We start from the raw sequence: 24,073 nt of genomic DNA on the forward strand, positions 1-24,073 counted from the left end.
CATTCCCACCATGGCTCTAACTATGTGAAGTTTGTATATTTTCCCAGTACTTGTGTGGGTTTCCTCCGGGCGCTCCGGTTTCCTCCCACAATCCAAAAATATACTGGCAGGTTAATTGGCTCCCAACAAAATTAACCCTAGGGTGAATGTGTGTGTGTGTGTGTGTGCATGTGGTAGGGAATATAGATTGTAAACTCCACTGGGGCAGGGACTGATGTGAATGGGCAAAATATTCTCTGTAAGGTGCTGCAGAATATGTGTGCACTATATAAATAACTGGTAAGAATAATAATAAAACTAGTGGCACAAAGCAGTACATGTTGGTGCAGTGAGAGCACGACTCATACTGTAGCTCCATTATGTACAGTGTATCTATGGGGGCAATTCAGTTCTAGGCAATGGGTCTGATGCAGGTGTCGCAGCGATGCGAAAATACGTTAATGCTGCAGCATGTGTCTTTTTCTTTAGACACCTCCTGCTGGTGTTGTAGATCAGAGAGCTGTGTCCGAAGATGTCACATCGGATCACCATCATGACCATGAGTCGCGATGGTTGCAGTCATCGCCAATCCAAGTAGCTTACCCAGAATGGAGGATGCAATTTCTCTACCGGGGCCGGGAAATCTGCATCAGAAGATATAGACCCAGGTCTCAGCACTTCCAGAAAACTGGGGTTAAATTCCCCCACTTTCAGGAACGCTGTCCAACGATGCCCCAAAACAGCTGAACCTTGTCAGGCTGCGGCTTAGTGGGCACTGCGCGCGATGATGCAGGATCTGTTCTGCATGCAGTCCGCCCGTCATGGGGTTTGCATAAAGCTCTGAATCAGGTGCAAAGTGTGGTCAGGGCTGTGATCAGAAATTGTGGAGCCTGGAACTGACAATATAGGCAGCCCCCACCTCAAAAAAAAAAAAAGAAAATACACTCCCCCTTTAGGCGGCGACTATCTGATCGCAGGGCTGCAAAAATCGCTGTCCAGCAATCAGATCTGAATTACCCCCCATGTGCACTGCAGGTGGGGCAGATATAACAGAGAGAGTTAGATTTGGGTGGGGTGTGTTCAAACTGAAATGTAAATTGCAGTGTAAAAATAAAGCAGCCAGTATTTACCCTGCACAGAAACAATATAACCCACCCAAATCTAACTCTCTCTGCACGTTACATCTGCCCCACCTGAAGTGCAACATGGTTTTGCCCATTAGAGAAAGGTTTTGCTTTTGCGATCCATGCTGAATTAGGCCCTAAGTTCCCACAGTAATGCCCCCAATACCATGTTATGCCCCCACAGTTATACCCCTGTCACCATATTATGCCCCACACAGTAATGCACTTTCACCCTATTATTCCCACACATATTAGGCCCAGTACCTGCTCGTTATCAGGGGTTCTGCTCATTTTCAGGGGATTACCCCCCAAGGCCGCTGCTGCCGCCGCAACCGCTGCGGGTCTGCTGTCCTGGCGGAGACCGCTGTTCGCCCCTGCCTGCTTAAACTATTGAAAACGTTCCTCCCAAGGAGACAGTTATTGAAGATACTAGAGGAGGCCTCCTCTAGTATCTTTAGTAACTGTCTCCTCTGACGTGGTGGCCATCATGGAAGGGATGTTTTCAATAGACTGGTGCAGACGGGCGGGGACGAACGGTGGTGGGGGTAAGGACGCTAAAATATACTCCCCTAGGGGCCTAATTCAGACCTGATCGCTCGCTAGGGTTTTTTTTTGCAGTGCTTCAAACAGATAATTGCCGCCCATAGGGGAGTGTAGTTTAGCTTTGCAAGTGTGCAAACGCATGTGTAGCAGAGCTGTACAAACAAATATTGTGCAGTCTCTGAACTGCCCAGGACTTACTCAGCCCTTGCGATCACTTCAGCCTGTTCAGGACCTGAATTGACGTCAGGAACCCTCCCTGCAAACGCTTGGACATGCCTGCGTTTTTCCAACCACTCCATGAAAACGGTCAGTTGACACCCACAAACGCCCTTTTCCTGTCAATCTTCTTGCGATCGGCTGTGCGAATGGATTCTTCGTAAAACCCATCACACAGCAACGATTCGCATTGTACCTGTGCGACGTGCCTGTGCATTGCATATGCATGCGCAGTTCTGAACTGATCACAGCGCTGCAAACACGCTAGCGAGCGATCAAGTCTGAATGACCCCCTATGGGTGGCGACTATCTGTTTGCACTTCAAAAAAGAAAAATCCCTAGTGAGCTATCAGGTCTGAATTAGGCCCTATGTCTCTATGTGACATGACCACACTCCATGCACTGGATAGTTAAAGCCCTCTGCTGGGACACTCTTCTGGAGAAAATTCATCATGAACCCTTGGACTACAAAACGTTTGTGCACCCCAGCTTTGACCCAATTAGTAAAACCCAAGAATATTGTGTCACAAGTCAATCTTTTTCTCCCGAGCATAGCAATGCCAAATGTATGTTATTTATGTACTGTATGGTGTAATGGAGACAAAAGGTCTAAAAAACAAAATGTGATTGTATGGCTTCATGTTTTTCCCGTTACTTAGATTTTTAGTCTTTTTTTTTACCAAAGGAGAATGTTTCTTCCAGTCTCCCCAGTTCCCAGGAATCATTGATTCAGTATAAAGTGTATCTGACAGCAGCTCACACACTACGTCAGCCACAGTTAGAGTCAGCAGACAGAGGATCAGTACTGTCATGCAGGGTAGATGGGAGATGGCTCAGTGGGGAAACCCCCAATGACACCCGTCTTGTGACTTCACAGGATTCCTTACTGTAGATTCACTTGGCAAGTCCATGCCTTACCACTAAGCTATATACAGCACCACTGCGTACAGTGGTCCGGTGGCCAGGAACCATAAGTAACATCCCAGCTCTGTGATCTTATGTTCTGCGCAGTCAAAGATGACCTACTGTACATGTGCAGGTAGAAGGTGTTCTAGTGACTCATCCAATGTTATAACTTAGAGCCTGATTCAGACTGAAATTTAATGCAGCTTGCAAACAGCTTTGAATTTCCATCTGATTTGAAGGAGGGACAAACATGAGACGTCTCAGTTGAAGAGATGTCTTCTGCATGTAGCTGCGATCCCAGCACTGTGACCGATGTCTCAAGTGGAGATAAAAGATCGCGACCATCGGATCCATGCGGATGGCCAGCTGTACAAGCCTCAGCTTGCGCAGCTGGCCAACGGAAGTGGGGGCTGCAAGGTCAGGAAGTCTACGTGCTGACATGCAGACCCTTGGCTTTCCCATCCCAGATAAGCCCCCATTTCCAGGAACGCAGTACTCCCCCCACCCCCTCAATGCCTTTGTGCAACATTGCAAAGTCTGTTCTGTGCATGTGCAGAATGGACCTTGCTTAGCCACAGTTTCCTGATTATTGGTAAAATTTGTGGTTACCCAGACCTGCGTCCATCTCTGAATCTGGCCCCTAGTTGGATCTTATATTAGCATTCCCAATATGTGTAATATAGAGCACTATTATATAATTTAGAACACAGGTTCTCAAACTTGGTCCTCAGGACCCCACACAGTGCATGTTTTGCAGGTAACCCAGCAGGTGCACAGGTGTATTAATTACTCAACACTTTAATAGATCCACAGGTGTAACTAATTATTTCACTTGTGAGGAGACCTGCAAAACATGCACTGTGTGGGGTCCTGAGGACCGAGTTTGAGAACCTGTGATTTAGAATATTTGGGATTGTGTATACTGCACATGGGAAGCAGTGATCCTTTGAACTGTTCACTAATACCCATTTTACAAAAAAATCCCGGTTCCGACCCAGGATTTAGAACACAGTTCCATGCCGGGTAAGACCAGGGACTCCCCACTATTAGACGGCAGTGATCCCGGATCTGCACCGTTTACTTGGTCGAGAGCTTAGAGATGACATCATCTCCAAGCGCCGGGAAACCTGTCAGGTCGGGACTCTCACATCACACTGAGAGCAAAACAGGGGATACCTCCTAGCGCTAATTTAGTCAAGTGTGATGTTGACTCACACCATCAAATTCATTAATATATCTACTAATAATAGTACAAATACAGACCGGATAAAAGTTCAATATATTTTTTATTTATTTAAGAATAAGAGATGATCATCTATTCAATGAACATTCAAACGAATAAAACTAAATGGTGATTCCTAATACCGGTATACTATAACATGGACATAACATACATACATATAACATATATAGGCTGGTGATACGCCTGTTGGCGATTTACTCACTTTCCTGGCCTTTATATTTCTATTCCAGATTCAGTATGGTGTTAAAAATACCACTCCAATACTATACCCAGTTGCTGGAAGTTGCACTTGAGAGTCTCCTTATTTATGTCTTTCGTACTCTCATTTAGTGCTAAAAGTCAGTCTTCATTATGGGCTTCTTATAATAAAGTCAAAAGATATCCTCTGTTATTTCAAGAGCTTTGTATCCAAAAGATTTACTGTGCTTTCTTGTAGCTGGAAGCATAAACATCAGGTGTCTGCCGGCAGACGTTTGCTGGTGCCTCTGCAATCTACTACTTTTGCCTGGTTCCTGGTCTACAGGTTGCCTGCTTTCTCCCTGTTCCTGAGTGTTCAACACTGCTGGATTCCATTCTCCTCTCCTGAGAGCAAGCCCAGCAATCTGGAAACTGCTGTGCTGCAACCAGCCTCCGGCACTGCCGGGCACCTGACATGGGGCTGCTGTCTGCATAGAAAACGTGCGCCATGACCCACAACCTCCCAACCGCCCCCCCGGAAACTGCGGTTTGGTAGGTATGCCATGCTATAAATGAGTACCGGGTCGAATGACCTGCCTTTCTCATTTGCACTGCCTCCTACCCTGGTCTTACCCGCGCCCAACACTAGTCGATTGCAGGGTTGGATTCCCAGGGATAATGGACCCGGGGTTTTGGAGAGGGGACCCTTTTACACCGCCTGTAATCTGGGTCTTTGCGTGCTCCTGTGGAAAAACCTGGGATATTTCAGGCGGTGTAAAAGAGGTATTAATGAGTATGAAAGGACTGTTGGTATACAGAGTTTTACTGTGGGGTAATAAGTGAGCTAAATCTTTAGTCTTAGAGCCACAGAATGCATCAATAAATATGAATAAAGATGACGGTTTTAGAAATCACATTTACCAGCATTTACAAAGTACAGCTTTGTGCACTGGGGGGCACAATTCACGTCACCACATCCCCAACATTTGTCTCAGCTGTGCCTAGTGATAGTAGTCTGTTTGATCTGTGCCCCTACATTGTCTGTTTGACCCTTTATATATAGGTGTTTGGTACAAAATGCTCAGATTGTTGACATCAGAATGTCAACATGGTCTGGATGTCAAGATTCAGAAGCTTGACATAGATGTTTTGTTTACATTGGAAATGATGGCATCATGTCAACATTCCTAGAATGTTGACAGTCGGCATGTCAACATAGTGTTTTTAGCGCATTTCAGCCCTAACCCTACCATAACTCTAACCGCACCCTAACACTAACCCTATTACTAAAATGGTCTATCGGTTTCACAATATTGACATTATGACACTGTCGACATGTCAACATTCTGAATGTCGATATTTTGACAGCATACCACATATTATTTGTTTAAACTATTGTAATTCCATCTACACAGCGCTGTGGACACATGGTGGTGCCAGATAAATAAAAGTTAATAATAATTGGAATATTATTTTATCCCATCAAAAAGTTGTCTCTATTTTGTGGCAGCTAATCACATGGCAGCTAATTTGCAGATGTCTGCTGCATGGATGAGTGGTCACTTGGGGCATCAACACGTCACAATGGTGCTTGCCTCGCGCCCTCCTTGGAAGTGCTTGGCCTCCCCAGTCCACTTTTACTCTCTTATATAAACTCCTTCAGTGTCGCATGAACCTATCACCTATCAGCGTGGCACACCTCCGTACTGTCCTGGAATCGGGGAAAGACGTATTTGCCCAAGGTGGTGGGACGCTCTCCTCAAACTGTCACTATACCATCTAGTTGAGGGAGTTATGAAATTAGAGCTAACATTTTTTTAAAAGCAGAAGAAAAGTCCCACCATAATCTTCCCTAACAACCTAAACTGGCCAAACTCCTCCCTGTTCCAACCATGTTCATCTTATGCAATACCAAAATCATAAAAGGCCATCACTTCTTTTTGGGATCTGACATTCAAGACAACCCCAAAACCGGAGCAATTCACAGGTACAGTATGACAAAATGGCTGCTACCACTGAGTTACTCGTTGATGTCATTGTGTTTTAATGAATTGATGCATTCTTATCAACATTGTTTAGTTGCCAACAAGAGGAAGTAGAGAGTTAATAATAATGATAATAAAGGTTGAGTATCCCATATTCAAATATTCCGAAATACGGAATTTTTTGAGTGAGACTGAGATAGTGAAACCTTTGTTTTCTGATGGCTCAATGTACACAAACTTTGTTTAATACAATATTTTTAATAACTTTGTGTATTAAATGACCTTCAGGCGGTGTGCATAAGGTGTATATCAAACATAAATGAATTGTGTGAATGTACACACACTTTGTTTAAGGCACAAAGTTATTAAAAATATTGGCTAAAATGACCTTCAGGCTGTGTGTATAAGATGTATATGAAACATAAATACATTCTGTGCTTAGACTTGGGTCCCATCACCATGATACCTCATTATGGTATGCAATTATTCCAAAATACGGAAAAATCCGATATCCAAAATACTTCTGGTCCTAAGCATTTTGGATAAGGGATACTCAACCTGTAATAATAATAATTATTATTATTAACAATTAACTTGCTAGAATTCCATGGTAACTTGGTCATTTACCATGGCAATGTTATGCATTCTTTGTAAGTTGTGTCTTTGGATATTGGTTCTGCCCCTGCAATAGCTTCTACCTCTGTATGAAGACTATGGTTACACTTTAAATTAGAGATGGGCGGGTCCGGATTTACTTGGTTCTTAACGCCAAAATTAACGTGAGTTCGGATTTATCCGGATTTTTCTTACTGGCAATCCAAAACATGTGATGCCGTCAGCCAATAAAATGCCATTTTAAGATCCGGGTAAATCCGGGTAAATCCGAACCCACACATCTCTACTTTAAATGGACATATTCACTGCCAAATATTCAACTATGCCAATCCCATTTATGTCAAAAAGCATCCTATTTGTAATATATATTTTCCATGTAAAAGGGTGAACAGGTGAAGGGTTATCATCTATGACCTGAAACGTTGTTTCGCCTGCTTTATCCTGCCTGATATCTGCAGCATACGACCACTGTTAACATTGCAATTATTATTGTCCCACTTACTGTTAGTCATTATAGATAAGAATTCAACTGAACAAAGAGATATGTATCTTCAGAAGGCTTCAAAAACTACAAAAGAAACAATTAATGCTTCAGAATAAACCTAACGGTTTCATATCTCTATTAGTAAATGCAGTATGCGCTGCAGGAAAGAAAATTACATTACTTGGTAGAAAATTAGAGGCATCTGCCAAAAAAAACCTAAACCTTATTTGTTCATGCAGCTTTATGATACAGTTTTTTTTTATAATATTTAGATGTGTTCGACCAAAATCAGGAAATGTATAAAGATCCACCTATCCATCCTTATTAGAGATGTGCGGTTCGGTTTTCCTGAAATACGAACACACCCGACCTTAGGGCTTCTGAGTCACATCGAGCCCCAGTTAAGAATCACTTTCGGGTTCCGAGTGGAACCGAGTCCCGTCTTTGATCTGTTGCCAGTTCGGATGTCAAAAACGAACTCAGGTTTTGGATTGCATGTATATAGGTCCAAATTACACGACTTAAGCTATTTTTTATTGATTTTTTAATCAATGTATTCAATTCTTATTGATTTTAAAGGAACCCAAAACTGAACCAAAAAACCAAAACAAAACAAAACACTTGAGTTTTGTGCCAAAACTATAACATGACGATGAATTAGAACCAAAAACAAAACACGAGAGTCTGCCACATCTTTAAGTGTGTACTCTACAAACATACTCCTCCTATAGTCCTATAGTACAGTACTTGCACCATACATTGCACCATGCATTGGGCTTAAAAGAACTCCTCTGAGAATATTATAACATAACCGGTTAAGGAAGGCAAGTATTTTGGTTGAGCCGGCTACATACAGCAATATGTAACATACTTGCCACTGTTTTGTCCAGGCTGCCCTGTACTACACTGGACCAGGAGGCCTGGGTGGGATGAGAGGGATGAGGTGTGGGGCTGTGAATCTTATTATTGCACTGTTGCACTGCGCTGCCTGGGCAAGACCATGATGCAATTCACGGTTAATCACATCATAGAGCACACAGTATTCAGATCTAGCAGGCTCTCTCCAGAGTCCATTGGAATGCCCTGAAATTTGAAAGTCTCCCATTCATTTTAGGAGAGTAGTCAACTTTTATATATTCAAGTATATATAGATAAGTGATTAATATCTATGAAAAGCATAGAATATCTTGTTTTTATTACTTTCACCTTGTGTAGACATAGATCTTTAACTCTTTCTTACCTTTACTTATGTCTTCAAATTCAATCCACAGTTGTCTCTGAACCTGCCGGTTGGGGTACCAGATGGAGCAAGTCTCCTCAAACCCATAGACTGCCTCCTGAATATAATGGTTTCCATACTGCTTTAACAATGGTACAAATTCCAGGCGTGACATAGCTCCGTCAAGGGCATGAAGAGCATGAGTAAAGGCTGACAGGAAACAAACAAGGTAAATATCAATTAACAAATGTAAATAGCTGTCTGCAAACTTCATCCATACGTATGAATGAAATACAGTAAGCTGGAGAGGTGGATCCACAAATATCCAATCAGATGGGGCTTGCTAGCGCAGCTGATGGTCATCATCATCATCATCACTGCATCTTGTTGAATCAACCCTCCAGCACAAACATTATTCCCACGGCAGGTGTACATGGCTCAGTACCAAGGTGTTCCTCAGTCACAATTACAACACTTAAGGTGGGTACACACTAATAGATATATCTGCAGATCAATTGATCTGCAGATATATCTATGGACGGATCGGGCAGTGTGCTGTGCATACACACTGCCCGATCCGTCGGGGACTGACGTCATGAACTGGGCGGGCGTGTACACACGCCCGCACAGTTCAGCTGTCAATCACCGCCGGCCGCCGCCGCAGCATGTGTACGGGCGGTCGGCCGACCGCCCCGTACACACACAGCGACGCGCCAATATATCGGTAGATATATTGGCCGTCGGCTGTGCTGCGCGGCTGTGCTGCGCGACCGACGCGATACGTCTGTGAACGACGGAGTTCACAGACGTATCGGCCGTACACACTGGCCGACGGTCCCGCGATATATCGGCCGTTCAAGAGAACGGCCGATATATCGACCAGTGTGTACGGGCCTTTAGGGGGAAATATAATAGGCTCTGAGAATCAGAAAGTGAGAGATTTTGGTCAAATTCTCCAGTTTTTTTAAAGTGGCAATCATTTAAATGGCAAAATCAACCTGGCTTTGCGATGTAAATGATTGCCACTTTAAAAAAAACAACTTAAAAAAACAGGAGAATTTGACCAAAATCTCTCACTTTCTGATTCTCAAACCCTATTACATCCCCCCCCCCCCCCCCCCCCAGCCTTCATTTGGCTGATTCTTCTTACCCTGTTCCTCCTCTCCACTCTCCAGTTATATGGAGCTGCAAGTGTACATTTACTTACTGAAATATACATACACATTTTCGAAATGTGTATTTTATGCAAATTAAACAGACATAGGTTCAACTGTACATGAAGCCCCAAATGTTTAATTTTTATTCTTGTAAAACAACATACAGGGCCGGATGTATTGACACCCGAAATCACCGGAGGTGCCAGATGCCGGCCAATCTTGGACGTTTTTTTAAAGGGGTAATCCCTCACGGGTGTGGTATGTTAGATAGAATAGAGTTAGGTCAACACTGTCTAGGTCGACCACTATTGGTCGACAGTAAGTAGGTCAACATGGTTTCTAAGTTGACATGGTTTCTAGGTCGACATAAAAAAGGTCGACATGAGGTTTTTAAAAAAAAAATGGTGTCATTTTCTTCGGAGAGTGACCAGGAACTCCAATTAGTGCACCGCGTCCCCTTGCATGGCCAGTTGTAGTCCACGTGGATCGTAAAGTATGAAAAATTCAAAAAAATTTGAAAAACTCATGTCGACCTTTTGTCATGTTGATCTAGTACATGTTGACCTAGAGTCCCTGTCGACCAAGAAACCATGTTGACCTACTTACTGTCGACCAATAGTGGTCAACCTAGACAGTGTTGAGCTAAGTCTTGTCGACCTAGAGATCGGATCCCATCCCTCACAAGGCAAAACCATGCCTTGTAAGTAGAGGAGCGGGTTCGGTTCCCTAAGAACTGAACCCTACCGAACCTCCCTACCCGAGTCCGAATCCGAGCCAGGGTCGGGTTTTCCCTCCAGGCTCGGAAACCAGAATGAGGCAAAACATCATCATCCCGCTGTCGGATTCTCGCGTGGTTTGGATTCCATATAAGGACCTCTTTTTCATCTTTGCATCATGTGCTGTTTGGGGCATGGTTTTTTAAAGTGCCATCCTGTCTGACACTGCCGTATAAGTCCAGGGGTACTGCTGTATTAGTCCAGGGGTACTGCCGTATAAGTCCACCAATTGCAGAATTTTTTAAAAATGACAGGGGCGTGCAGGAGATGCTGTCAGTGGACTGAAAAATTGCGGGCCACTTTCGACATTCAGCCACTGCATGCCACTACTAGATGGGCCAGGTGGTTGTGTCGCTTAGCTTCGTCATACAGTAACCTCGGTACACTTCTTTTTCTTCTTTGCATCATGTGCTGTTTGGAGCCTATTTTTTAAATCTTCCATTCTACCTGACACTGCAGTGCCACGCCTAGATGGGCCAGTTGTTTGTGCCGCACACTTGTGTCGCTTAGCTTAGTCATACAGCCACCTCGGTGCAACCTTTTGGCCTAAAAACAATATTGTGAGGTGTTCAAAATAGACTGGAAATGAGTGGAAATGAATGTTGTTGAGGTTAATAATACAGTAGGATCAAAATTACCCCCAAATTCTGTGATTTTAGCTGTCTTTATGTTTTTTTCAAATATCATCCAGATCCAAAACCAAAACCAAAATGGTGGTTTTGGCAAAACCAACCCAAAACCAAAACACGAGCGGGGAATTAGAACCAAAACCAAAACACGAAAAGTGCCCGCCGCACAACTCTAAGTAATTGCCATTTAAAAAAAATCATCTGAGATCGTCTGGCATCTCACACCTACAGCAATCTCGGGCGTCAATATATCCGGGCCGCAGTATGAAACTAAAAGTAGCTACTTACCCTAATATTAAGGGTGAAATGTATCAAATCTTCTAAAGAGTACCGGTGTAGAAGTTGCCCATATAGTAAGCAATCAGCTTCTAGCTATCACTTTATAGCATGTACTAGAGAAATAGCTAGATGCTGATTGTTTAATATGGGCCACTTCTTTACCTGTCCTCTTCAGAAGAGTTGGTGCATTTCCCCCTACATTGCTTATGGTTCTCCTATGTTTTGCCTGTTTATCACAGTAATATATACTACCCATAAGCCAAACAAGAACTAAATAGAATTCATGGGAACAACAATATAAAGATCAAAGATCTCTTAAAAAATAGGTTACAAATTTAGTTTGATTATAAATGTATCATGTTGGTGCTACCAAGGTTCCCTAAGCAAAAAAAAATGAATCCTTTTACGCATTAGCATTTCTTTTATATATATATATATATATATATATATACACACACATATATATATATATATATATATGTGTGTATGTATGTATATATTCTTTTTTTTTCTTTTGGTACGAACAGCTCATTACTACAGGTACTGTGTTTTATTGTTAGACGAAAAGAACATATTTTCTTCTAGTATTAATATGTCATAATTGATTGGCCCTTTTCTTAGCAATATTTTTTTGCTGTTCCGCAGCCAAGAACACAAGGTCAATTTTAATGAGTAGGATTATTTATCAAATAGCACATATTCTCATCAAGAAGCCTTAGCAGGCCAGGTTACATGACATATGCAGGCAAAGTTGAACCAATTAGTAGCTTTGACATTTTCACTCATTTATTTCGGTTTCAGGATTACTCTATAAAGATTGCAGTATTCTTAGGTCTTTGTAAAATTATATTCAAATTGGTCAAGGTTTGATGAACTCACTCAAGGCTCCATGCTGCAGAAAAAGGAGGTCATCTGTGTCCGCAGCGGACGTATCATTAAGACAATCCGAGTGCTCCAAAGGGCTTATTGACAAAATCTCAAAATAGCGCTGAGTGGTAACTAAGTGCGGCATATTATTTTAAGTGACATTTGTTCAATATCCATAATAACCATCCATTTCTTGGTGTACATGCATTTGCTCTTGCTCGTTTTCATGTTCTTACCTTGGGAGACCGTGGGTTGGTTGAGTCGGACGTGATACATAACAGATCGCACAACCCAGTGCTGGATTAAAGGATAACCAGTCACCTCACTGAAATTGACCATGCCTGTAAGAAAAGACAAAGTCATAGCAGAGAGATATTTATCTTTCAGTCATACATCACTTCTTCCTGTGAGGCCACCTGCTGCTCTTCTTACTTATAGCCTGGTGTTACCGGGTTTTATTTACTGACATGTAACTTAACATTTTAAAAAACCTTTCTGTTATTTGGAAGAAGAAAAATGAAACAACCCAGAACAACAAGTTACTCTTGTTCTTTTATTGCCTAGCTGACAACAGATGAAACGCTGAAAGGGGTTACTAGAGAGGGTGTCACATAACCGCATCCCACTAGAGAGTTGCATCTCCATGGAAAGGTTGGAGAGTATATAAATCTATATAATGGGACACGGGCACTACCAAGATGACGTTCACATGTAACTTTTATTAGTCAGGATGGCAGGCAATGTATAGTTGAACAAAATAATTCCCGCTTGGCGATCCATAGCACTAAGGGCCTTAAGGTCTAATTCAGACCTGGTCGCTGCAACGGCAGCGATTATAGGCTGAAGCCCTATGTCTTGTGCGCATGCGCAGCGGCCGCGAAAGCATCTCACTGGTGCGATCGCCTCTGCCTGATTGACAGGCAGAGGTGGTCACGGGGTGAGCGGGGGCATGCCGGTGATGTTTGGACGGTGTTGGGGAGGTGCAGTCCAGACAACGCAGGCATATCTAGACCGCTGCTGGGGCGGGCTGCGGCGGCTTCGTGATAAAACATGGTGGGTAGACGCCTGCCTCCGCAGCTAGGCTACATAGGCAGGGAGCTACTCGCACCACTGCGGTGGGGGAGGGGGGTTATGGCTTGATATGCGTAAATGTGCAAATTTTAGCACATCTATGATCAGCTCTGGATCACTCCCTAAGTCAGGTTGGATCGGAAATGCAAAGCTGTTCTTAGCAGTTTTGCATTATTTGTGATCCTTAGCACTGCAAATGCATTGCTTTTGCGATTGCTAAAACCCGTGATGCTACCGCAGTTCGAGATGAACATCACAACCATCAGTCATGATATTCATCTGTGACTGCAGTCTGAGTAAGTCTGACCTTACTCAGACTTGCAGTCGCAAGGAGGCTAGCGATGCCAAGGAAACTGCGACAGTGTCGCAGTCCTAGACCTTGCCACTCCTGGAAAATTGGGACAACACGTTCCCATTTTCCCCAATGCCAGGCTGCCTCCACCCCTGTCCCTCCCCCCGACCGCCTCTACCTGTCACTCTGGCAGAGGCATTTACATCATAGCGTTCTGCACATACACAGAATGGGACCTGCGCCTGCAGTTTCCCAACTATCGGGAGAGTTAACATGTCCCAACTGACTATGAGATCGGCCACCTCATCCAGCATGCCTGCTCACAGGAAACACAAACCTTTTAAACTCTAAGCTCCTCCCACAGCTCTAGCCTGATTGATAGGTATTAAATCCATATGTTGTCTCCCTGAGGCTGAGAGCAACTTCTGCCTCTATATAAACTAATTAGCCCAGACACTTTGCTTGACTTCTCTTACTGCACCTCTGCTAATAGCAATGAAATGTCAAAAAAATAGGGTACGCTCAAGCTTTGCCACCATATATAAAATAATAGAAATTCCAGTTGGCCTCTATTTTTTCTTAAACAAGTATGTTTGTTTTCATTTAGGGGTGTTTCAAGAGCGGAGGGGGGTCTTCGTGTGGACCCTCCCTTTTACGCTTGAGATTGAGCCTAGTACACTCTGGTACTGTGGCAAAGTCTAGTACACATATTTCCAGGGGGAATCGTGCCAGTGCCATTTTTCTGTGATTCTTTTGAACTGCCAGAAAGAGAAGTATAGTCTATGGGTGCCTAGTGAATGGTGTGGGGCCCCTCAACCCTGGGGACAGTGTGCACCACACTCCCTGCACCCATTACTGGCACACATCTGCTTTTACTCCCCTTCACATTATCCCTATTGCATAAGTCAACAAGTATCTACTGGAGTTACTCCCTGCTTGTCCCTTCCCTTCATTGACTCTGTGTGCTATAGATTCTGATAACAGAGTATAGGCTTGATGCATCATCGCTTGGAAAGTGATAAAATCGAGAATTAAAAAGTACCAAGCAATCAGGTCCTCACTGCCATGTCTCAGGCTGTGTTTGAAAAATGGCAATTAGGAGTTGATTGGCTGGTACTTATTCACTCTCCATTTCATCACCTTCCAACCGATGATGCATCTGGCCCTACATCACTTTGAAACTAGACAAAGGGTGCATGAGGATGAGGTTCATACAACTGACAAAATGTGAGAGGTTCACAAGAATAATTTGTTATGTTCAAAGAACTGAAGTACCAAGAGAAGGTTTCATCATTTAAAAACATAAAACTCAAGTGAATGAAGAACTTGTGACATTGGTAATAATGAAGAACTGTGAGAGACTCATATTACTGAAGTACTGTGAGAAGTTTACTTCACTCTAGATTATGTAAGGTTGGTAATGATGAAAAAGTGTGAGAGGCTCATATAACTGAGGCTCATATAATTAAAAGAATTTTAATAAAAGTGAAGACCTTATGTGCTTCATATAACTGTAGATCTACTCGGGAGCGAAAGAGGTGTGAGGATGATAACCTCTAGGCCATGTGAGGTTCATAAACATAAGAACTGTGAGAGGTTCTGAATAATTTGTTCAAATAAATGAAGTATCATGAGAGTCTCCTATAACTAAAAAAACATGTGAGGTTAAAAGAAGAACTATGAGATTCTCATATAACCGACCTTCATGAAGGACTTGTGCGGATGATATAATTGACTGTTAAAGCAACTGACACTAGAGGCAGACAGAGAGGCATGGCCACCTGAACAGTGTACTGGACTATGAACTTTCTTGCATTTACAACATTTGTTGGGAAAAATGTACTAAGCGGCATGTTTGCTGGGGCTTTGAAAATGATGGGATCTGCCACAGATCTACATCCAGACCATGGTCAAAACTAAACTGAACCTATTGTTGATCACCGTTACTTTAACCTGCTACAAACTTACCTGGGATTTCAAACCCATCACTTCATAAATTCCCCCAATTGACTCTGAGAATGTAGCCAACTTGACATACCTTTGCAAATGTTCGATTTAAGGAAAACTAAACTCAAAAATGGGAAAGATGAACTATGAAGATAAAATAATTTTTTTTCTGTAGTAAGCTCACATTTCACTGCAGCTCTGTTAAAAAAGTATTACCTTACCAATCTAGTACAGACAGCTGCCACCACTCCGGGGTAAACAGATTGGTAGCAGCTAACCTTCTCCCGAGGATGATCTAACATATGAAATGCAGGGCAACCAGGGAATTAGAATATAAGCTAAAGGGGAGCTGAGCCTTCAAGAGTAGTTTCACATTTCCCTTGAGGTGAATTTGGATCTACAGCAGCACAGTGTGCTGCAGTACTTGGACCCAAGGTATCATTGCAGTGCAGATTATAGCCTAGTTAATGTTGCTGGTTGTAGAGAAGAAGCAGAATCTTTTAAATGTCACTAAAAATCTGAAAGTCACCCGTCCAAACTAGCTAAGTTGTGCTAGATGGCAGCAGGCAGAGAGCTCCTGGTGCTTTCATAGCACAGCCGTGTGAGAAGAGCAGGAGCTCTATACACTGACCACCACGAGCAGCAAGGTGGCCAGGAGACATCAGCAGCAGCAGTGACGACCGGGAGATACCAGCAGTGGTGACCGGGAGGCATCAGCAGCAGTGGTGGCAGCTGTGGTGATAGTCAGGCAGCCGGTGGGTGGGTGGTGGCGGTGGTGGGGGCATCCAGTTGATCCACAGGATTGCTGGGCCCACTGAGTGAAGAGATCAGCAGATGCGACCACTCAGTCTGGGGGCCGGGAGTGGTTATACTTCAATAAACCTACACGCTGGTTAAGCAACTGGGTTGTTCATAGTCTGAGTCATATAAGCATATCAATGAAGATGAATAAAACAATTAGCATAAAATAAATACTGTAGTACAGAAAAATACCTTGGGCAAACACGTGGGAAAACCACAGGCTTTTATTCCAATGCAAATTGTTTCAAATCATTTTAAAACCCATTCTTTTCTTAAACACAGGTTTTAAAATAATCAGAATCATTTTTTAAGTAAACAAAATATGCAAAATATTCAGCTAATGGAAATAATCCTTAAAGAAGCATTTTTTACATTTCCTAATTCACAGAGCTATAAAAAAAAGAGTAATGTGGATAAAAAAAATTACTTTTCATCCATCGCCATAGCAAAAGTCAAAGAACTGAAAAGCAATAAAAAGCCAAAGAATTGTTGGTCTCCACAAATACATATGGTCATAGTGAAGTATTTCAGAGGATTGTTGATAAGGTGGGACTTTTTTTTCTGCCAGTCTTATACAGGGTCGGACTGGCCCACAGGGGTACCATGGAAACCACCGGTAAGCCCCACTGCCTGAGGGCCCACTCCTTCCTCTAGGGATCAGGTTCCAGACTGTGCACTTGTATTATACATGGTAGATATGTTGCATTACACTGCACTAAACTATTGTGTATTTCTTTGTAGGCTGGCCACACCCCTAAGTATAGGCCCCTATAACTGCATTCCCCCCGGTGGGACCTTCGTGCCCCAGTCCGACACTGGTCTTATATGAATCATAGGAAATACTTATTGCTGTTAGTGAAATTTTCCAGAAACCAAGCTTTGCATTACTGTAGGTTGCTCTGCAGAGGTGCAAAGTCCCATCGATAAAATCCTATCATTTATAGTCTAAACCAGTGTTTCCCAAACGTTTTTGAATCACGGTGCTCAAGGGCATCATAATTTTTTTAATGTCTCCCCTAGGCCAAAAGTTTCTTATTGAGAAATTCAGAAAAAATAAATAAATTAAGTAAACTGTATTTACATCTTATGTATATGTCATGCTTAAGGTACATACACACTAGACGACGTCGCTCTGTGAGCGACATCGTCTATTGTTTCCCCTCCCTGCCCAGCCGGTCGGCGGCCGGCCGTACACACTGAGTGATATGACCGTTCATATCGCTCAGTGATGTCACGCAGTGTTTGGGCCGTGCAGGCAGCGCCTGGATGACAGTCCAGATTGAGCATGCATGCACCGCCGACACTGAGGGTCGTTAACGACCCACGGTGCCGCACATCGGTCGTCATTACCGGCATACACACTTGCCGAGAAAGTGAACGACGTCGCTCAGGAAGGAAAAAAAATGAGCAACGTTGTTCATTTTATGGTAAGTGTGTATGCACCTTTAGGTTCAGTTATGTAGTGAGGCTCAGGATTCACTTCTGCTTGTACACATATTTTATGATTGAAAACCACAAGCACTGGTCTTTTCTATTACGTTGACCCTAAATAATTTGAACCGGTCCTTGACCACCAATCCAGGGCATCCCTGCAAGTGTCCTGAGGCACCCCAATGGTACACATTTTGGAAACCACTGGCCTAAACTAAAGAGTAGAGCTGGGATGATGATGGTTAATTCATTCTGCTGTGTGGTGTGGTTTGAATAGGCCTCAGGACACTTAAAACCAGCAAAATATATGGACAAATGTGGACTGAGGCTAATACAGTATTTTACAGAAAGGTTGTCTGTGCCAGAGGAATCTGAATAAAGTACAAGGAACAGCAGAGCTAATAATTTGGAAACCTATATTTTTGTGGGGGAACAATATTATTTGTGTATTTTGTTAAAAAAAGAATTCTATTAAAATAAAGAATTTTTGCTTTCTCATCATTATGACCATGAAACGTAGCTCTTTATCTGTCCTTTTTCTTTTCTTTTGCTTTATTTTTTTGTCATCTTCAGCGTGCCAGTAATTCTGGAACCCACATGATATTAATTGTGGTTACATTTGTATATGGCATACGTCTAGCAATGTGTCCTAATAAAAGAACGCTGTATTGTTTGTCTTGGATATATAAAAAAGAAAAAAAATGTGTATTAATCATTTTTTTTTCAGTATTCTAAATTCTCTAATGATATGGGAAATGCTAATAGCTTGCTGTGCTTCTGATGAGCTGCTCAGTTTCTAGATCAGGGAATCAGGTTTTTGAAGGGTTTAACTAAGCGCTATGTGTGGTTATGAGTATATAGAGTAGAAATAAAAAATAATAAATAATAAAATATAAAATAAATAATTGCAGCTGTGGAAATTGAAAAGTTGGAGAAGAAAGTGCAGTGGGAGCAGCAAAGAAAATTGTAGAAAAGATAAGGACAATAGAGAAGGGACAATGAAAAAAATAAAAAAATATGAGTAAAAGCAATGGTCAATTGATTCGATGTTTACAGCCTTTCTAGGTATTTTGTTGGAGCTATTCAAACACTTGGTGGGTGAGGTTCAAGTCCTGCTTATTGGTAATAACCCTACGTTCAGCCAGAGTCAGGTTGCCGCTCTGTGCTTCTACTGGAAGTTTGGGCATCGGCATTTGGTGACGTCAGACGCTGGCGACGGCAGGACTTTCTCGTTCTCCTGTGTCTGCTCCCACTATACATCCAACTCGTTTCGAATCCTATTGGATTCTTTCTCAAGGATGAATGGTGTTTCTCCTTTGCTCCTTTTATTTGATAAAACTTTATTCAAAAACTGAAGTAGCCGGAACCGGAAGTGACGTTATCGGCGGCAACCTTATGGTGAAAACCTTCTTATCCCATATTATCCTTATGGAAAAGGTAAAGCGAAGAAGAATTTTGGATAGGAAAAGGTGATGAAATAATAAAGAATTAGTGCTGCAGTAAAATTAAAATAAGAAAAAATAAATATAAAAAATAAATAAGAAAAAATAATAAAAATAAAAAATAAAAATAAATAAAAGTACAACAGAAAAAAAAGAAGATAAAATATAAAAAATAAATGAATAATACAAATTTGAACAATTATAAAATGACCATGAAGTGTTATGTATGTTTCTTAGAGGAAAACATTTAGTTCGATGTCAATATTCAGACCGTGTGGTTCCAGTGTTTTTAACCTGTAGATCCATTCGGTTTCTTTTTTCTTCAAAGAGTTTACTATGTTCTCACCCCTCCAATGGGCACTGACATTCTGGATACCAATGAATTTTAAGTCTGCGGGGGCTTTATTATGTTTGATTAAAAAAATGTGCTGACACGCTATGTGTTTTTAGATATCTTTTTATATTATAGACGTGCTCTGCAATTCTGGTTTTTAGTTTCCGTTTGGTTTGTCCTACTTACTGTTTTCTGCATGGACATTCTCCTTCTGTTTGGCAAGTTATATGGTCTTTGATTTCAAATTCTTCCTTTGTCATGTTCGACTTGAAATATGTAGTAGGTTTCGTGGTTGTATGTTGATTTTTGCAGCCAGCACAAACTGCAATGATGAAATCCTTTTGTTTTATTGAGGGTTTTTACTGTTGGGGGTATTGGTAGGTAACTGCTTGTTAATTGTTGTTTTAGATTATTAGCTTTTTTCTAAATTGCACTTGGTTTTCTTGGTACTAATTCCTTTAGATCTTCATCAAGGAATAAAATGTGCCAATGTTTATTGAGAATTTTTTTGATTTCTGTATGATTACTATTGAACTGTGTTATAAATGATAGCAAAAAATCCTTTTCTGTTCATTTGTTTTGAATGTGAGCAGTTCGGTCTTTTCAAGTATCTTAACTTTCCCTAACAGTTGATCCAACTGATGTTTGTAACCTTTCTGTAGGAACTTGTTTTTCATGTCTTGTCCCTGTTGTTCAAAGATTTTGTCATCTGTGCAATTACTTTTCAATCGGCGGAACTGTCCACCCAGAATGTTTTCATTCCATTGTCTGTGGTGGTTGCTATTGTGTGATAGCATGTTATTTCCGTTCACTTTTTTGAAATGGGTTCTTGTCTGAATGTGGTTTTCTTCTATGTAGATTTCCAGGTCTAAGAAAATTACTGTGTTATTGCTGTTTGTAGTGGTGAACTCTAAATTCATTTTATTGTTGTTAATATATCTAATGAAGTCAGTTAGGTTGTCTTGAGTTCCTTTCTAAATGAAAAAGACATCATCGATGTATCGATGCCAGCATACGATGTTGTTCAAATGAGGGTTGTGGTCCCAGATGTTCAAGTCTTCCCATCGAGATATATATTCACATAACTCGGTGCAAATGGTGTTCCCATCACCGTACCGCACTGTTGTAGGTAGAAATCTGCCTCATACCAAAAATAGTTATGGTATAAAATATACTCGATACTGTCCATGAGAAAGTTTATTTGCGTATTTGATATGGTGGTTTGTGTGGAAAGAAAGTGTTGTGTTGCTTTGCAGCCTTTCTTGGTGATGAATTGCAGTATATAGTGATTCGATGTCACTCGTACACAGTATATATCTTTGTTCCCACCTGATGGTGTTCAGAGCTTGTAGTATGCTGGTTGTGTCTTTCAAAAAACTTCTCTGTTTTCCTACTAGATCTTGAAGGTAGTGGTCAATATATTTTGATAAGTTAGAGGAGATGGATCCAATTCTTAACACAATTGGTCTGCCTGGTGATGTTTCCTGGTCTTTATGTATTTTCAGGAGGTGGTAAAAAGTGGTATTCTTGGATTTTTTATGCAAATGTAGTCATGTTCTTTCTTGGTGATAATTCCTAATTCCAGTCCTTCTTCTATTTGTTCCGATATTTCTACTTTATTTACTCATAACCACACATAGCGCTTAGTTAAACCCTTCAAAAACCTGATTCTAAATTCTCTGCTTGTCAGTTTGATCGTTGTGTTTTGCATGTATTCTGTCAGCAGCCCAAAAGCTGTACTGTCACATGAGTATTGTTGAATCTCTACGTATATAACTTGTCTATGGTGGCTCTGGAGGGTTCTCCTGAAGGGGCACTGTGCTTGCCCAGTGCCCCCCAAACATTTGATATCATGACATCCCCATGAGGGGGCGGGGCCATGGGACCAAAGAGAAGCTGAGCATCCAGAGTATCCTAAGGAAGGTCTGGACCAGGGAAGTGCAGTGAGGTAAATGGCTCAGGAGTCACTGGCTAGTATCAGAGAGCCAGATTTACACATGGTATATGAGCCCAAGGGTTCATGTGGGCATTATACACAGGTGCAGCAGTGCTGTATATACTGCTGGAGATTTACCTCACCTGTCATAGACTTTTTTACTCCAGAGTTTTGACTGTAAAAATGATTAAAATAATACAAAGAAGAAATGTCTAATATATTCTTTGTATTATTCATATACCTGTACTTTATTTAGTCAAAACTCTGGCATATATGTTAGTATAGAGAAGAAAAAAGAAAGACTCTGTGTTGGGGCACGCTTAGAAATTTGAAATAAGTTTATTAAAACTTAACATTTAATTAATAACGAATAAAAGTAATGAGGAGTTTGATACAAAAAAAATGTTCAAGAACACAAAGTAAACATATATATTGACAGAAATCAGGATAAGCCTGATACAAAATTATGGGCACCTGTGGTGAAAAATATACTGAAAAACATAAAAAATTACAAAAAATTAATATTATTAAGGTGCCTGAGTTAATCAAAATTCAAAATTGGAGTAGAGGTAAATGATATGTACATATAATCACCGCAGTGATAATTGTAGGTAAGCACCTAGTCTAAAACCTCATGAGAATAGATGAGAGGCACAAAGGTTCATAATTGAAATGTCAAATGACTGAGGGTAATCACCTGGTAGAGATTCTGTTTGCTAAAAGGCTAGATCCTTATAGATAACAAAGCATTTAAGATAAAAGTATGATTATTAAAGATACAAAAGAGCATTGATAAATAAGCCTAAAGGCAAAGCCAATTGTAGATAAATAGAAGATTTGCGGGAAAGTTGGATAAGGAATAGGTAAGTTTCAGAAGTTGCTCTAACACTTCTGCTGTTTGTGATCAGAGGTCACAATCTTACTGCACCTGATATTCCCAAGAGGTCACCCTACTAGGTACTGATCAGGCTTATCAGCGCTTAGCTTCCAAGGTCGGATGAGATTGGGCGTTGCTGCTGAAATATGGCAGTAATAAACACTAGGACACAAATGAGAGAGTGCAATGAGTAGTGAGCAACAAGGTACTTCTGCTGTCCAGTTTCTAGCGCAGATTCTCTGTTGCTGTGAGCATTGCAGAGAGTGGTCTCGCATCTGGATGAGAGGGTACTAAAAATAGAAGTGAGATATGCTCAGAATAGGGAGGAAACCCTGCCTTCTGCTGTCCACTGTCTTATATAGATATATAGCGGACAGTGGATGAGAGAGGTGGGTTAGGCTTACCTATTGAAAAAAAGGGTGGTGGGAAAATTAGAAGAAGGAGAAGAAATGGTAATGTGGTGAGATCACAAATTAACAAAAAATTAAGTAAATTATGAAATAAAACAATCATGAAATCAACGATTAATTGGAAAAAGGAAAGTAAACACAGGCTGCATGATAAAGGCTTACCAAAATGGGTATAAGACCCTGTTTATGCAGAAAGGATTCTGCAAAAAAGTATTACATTTAAAAGGAAATACCAGAAAATGGACACAGTGAACAAGCCACCCTGGTGAAACGGTCCGTCTGTGCTCAGTGATGCTGAACTCTTTCCAGCTCAGATCACTTTTGGGACTCCCTGGTATTGTATGTGCCCATTTGGACTCCAGTTATTTAACTGATACTGATATATAATCAATATTGTTTTTTTCCATGTTTGCTATTTTTGATCCTTAATTATTGTTCTAAACCATTTTCTGGTATTTCCTTTTAAATGTAATACTTTTTTGCAGAATCCTTTCTGCATAAACAGGGTCTTATACCCATTTTGGTAAGCCTTTATCATGCAGCCTGTGTTTACTTTCCTTTTTCCAATTAATCGTTGATTTCATGATTGTTTTATTTCATAATTTACTTAATTTTTTGTTAATTTGTGATCTCACCACATTACCATTTCTTCTCCTTCTTCTAATTTTCCCACCACCCTTTTTTTCAATAGGTAAGCCTAACCCACCTCTCTCATCCACTGTCCGCTATATATCTATATAAGACAGTGGACAGCAGAAGGCAGGGTTTCCTCCCTATTCTGAGCATATCTCACTTCTATTTTTAGTACCCTCTCATCCAGATGCGAGACCACTCTCTGCAATGCTCACAGCAACAGAGAATCTGCGCTAGAAACTGGACAGCAGAAGTACCTTGTTGCTCACTACTCATTACACTCTCTCATTTGTGTCCTAGTGTTTATTACTGCCATATTTCAGCAGCAACGCCCAATCTCATCCGACCTTGGAAGCTAAGCGCTGATAAGCCTGATCAGTACCTAGTAGGGTGACCTCTTGGGAATATCAGGTGCAGTAAGATTGTGACCTCTGATCACAAACAGCAGAAGTGTTAGAGCAACTTCTGAAACTTACCTATTCCTTATCCAACTTTCCCGCAAATCTTCTATTTATCTACAATTGGCTTTGCCTTTAGGCTTATTTATCAATGCTCTTTTGTATCTTTAATAATCATACTTTTATCTTAAATGCTTTGTTATCTATAAGGATCTAGCCTTTTAGCAAACAGAATCTCTACCAGGTGATTACCCTCAGTCATTTGACATTTCAATTATGAACCTTTGTGCCTCTCATCTATT

At 41.3% G+C, this 24,073-nt stretch overlaps 1 protein-coding gene and 2 pseudogenes across 4 annotated transcripts in view; 1 reads left to right on the forward strand and 2 right to left on the reverse strand.

Moving 5' to 3' along the window:
• Positions 1–24,073, reverse strand: part of ASTN1 (astrotactin 1) — a 689,393-nt gene that overhangs the window by 103,076 nt on the left and 562,244 nt on the right. For all 4 annotated transcript variants that reach the window (XM_063939709.1, XM_063939708.1, XM_063939711.1 and 1 more), the window contains 2 exons: positions 12,436–12,540; positions 8,513–8,701 (listed from right to left, as the gene is read on the reverse strand). In XM_063939709.1, the coding sequence (XP_063795779.1) occupies positions 8,513–8,701; positions 12,436–12,540 (294 nt within the window). The remainder of the gene's footprint in view (positions 1–8,512; positions 8,702–12,435; positions 12,541–24,073) is intronic.
• Positions 22,370–22,488, reverse strand: LOC134960348 (5S ribosomal RNA; annotated as a pseudogene).
• On the forward strand, positions 23,678–23,796 carry LOC134960349 (5S ribosomal RNA; annotated as a pseudogene).

The sequence above is a fragment of the Pseudophryne corroboree genome, chromosome 9, assembly GCF_028390025.1.
Source record: "Pseudophryne corroboree isolate aPseCor3 chromosome 9, aPseCor3.hap2, whole genome shotgun sequence".
Classification (NCBI taxonomy): domain Eukaryota; kingdom Metazoa; phylum Chordata; class Amphibia; order Anura; family Myobatrachidae; genus Pseudophryne; species Pseudophryne corroboree.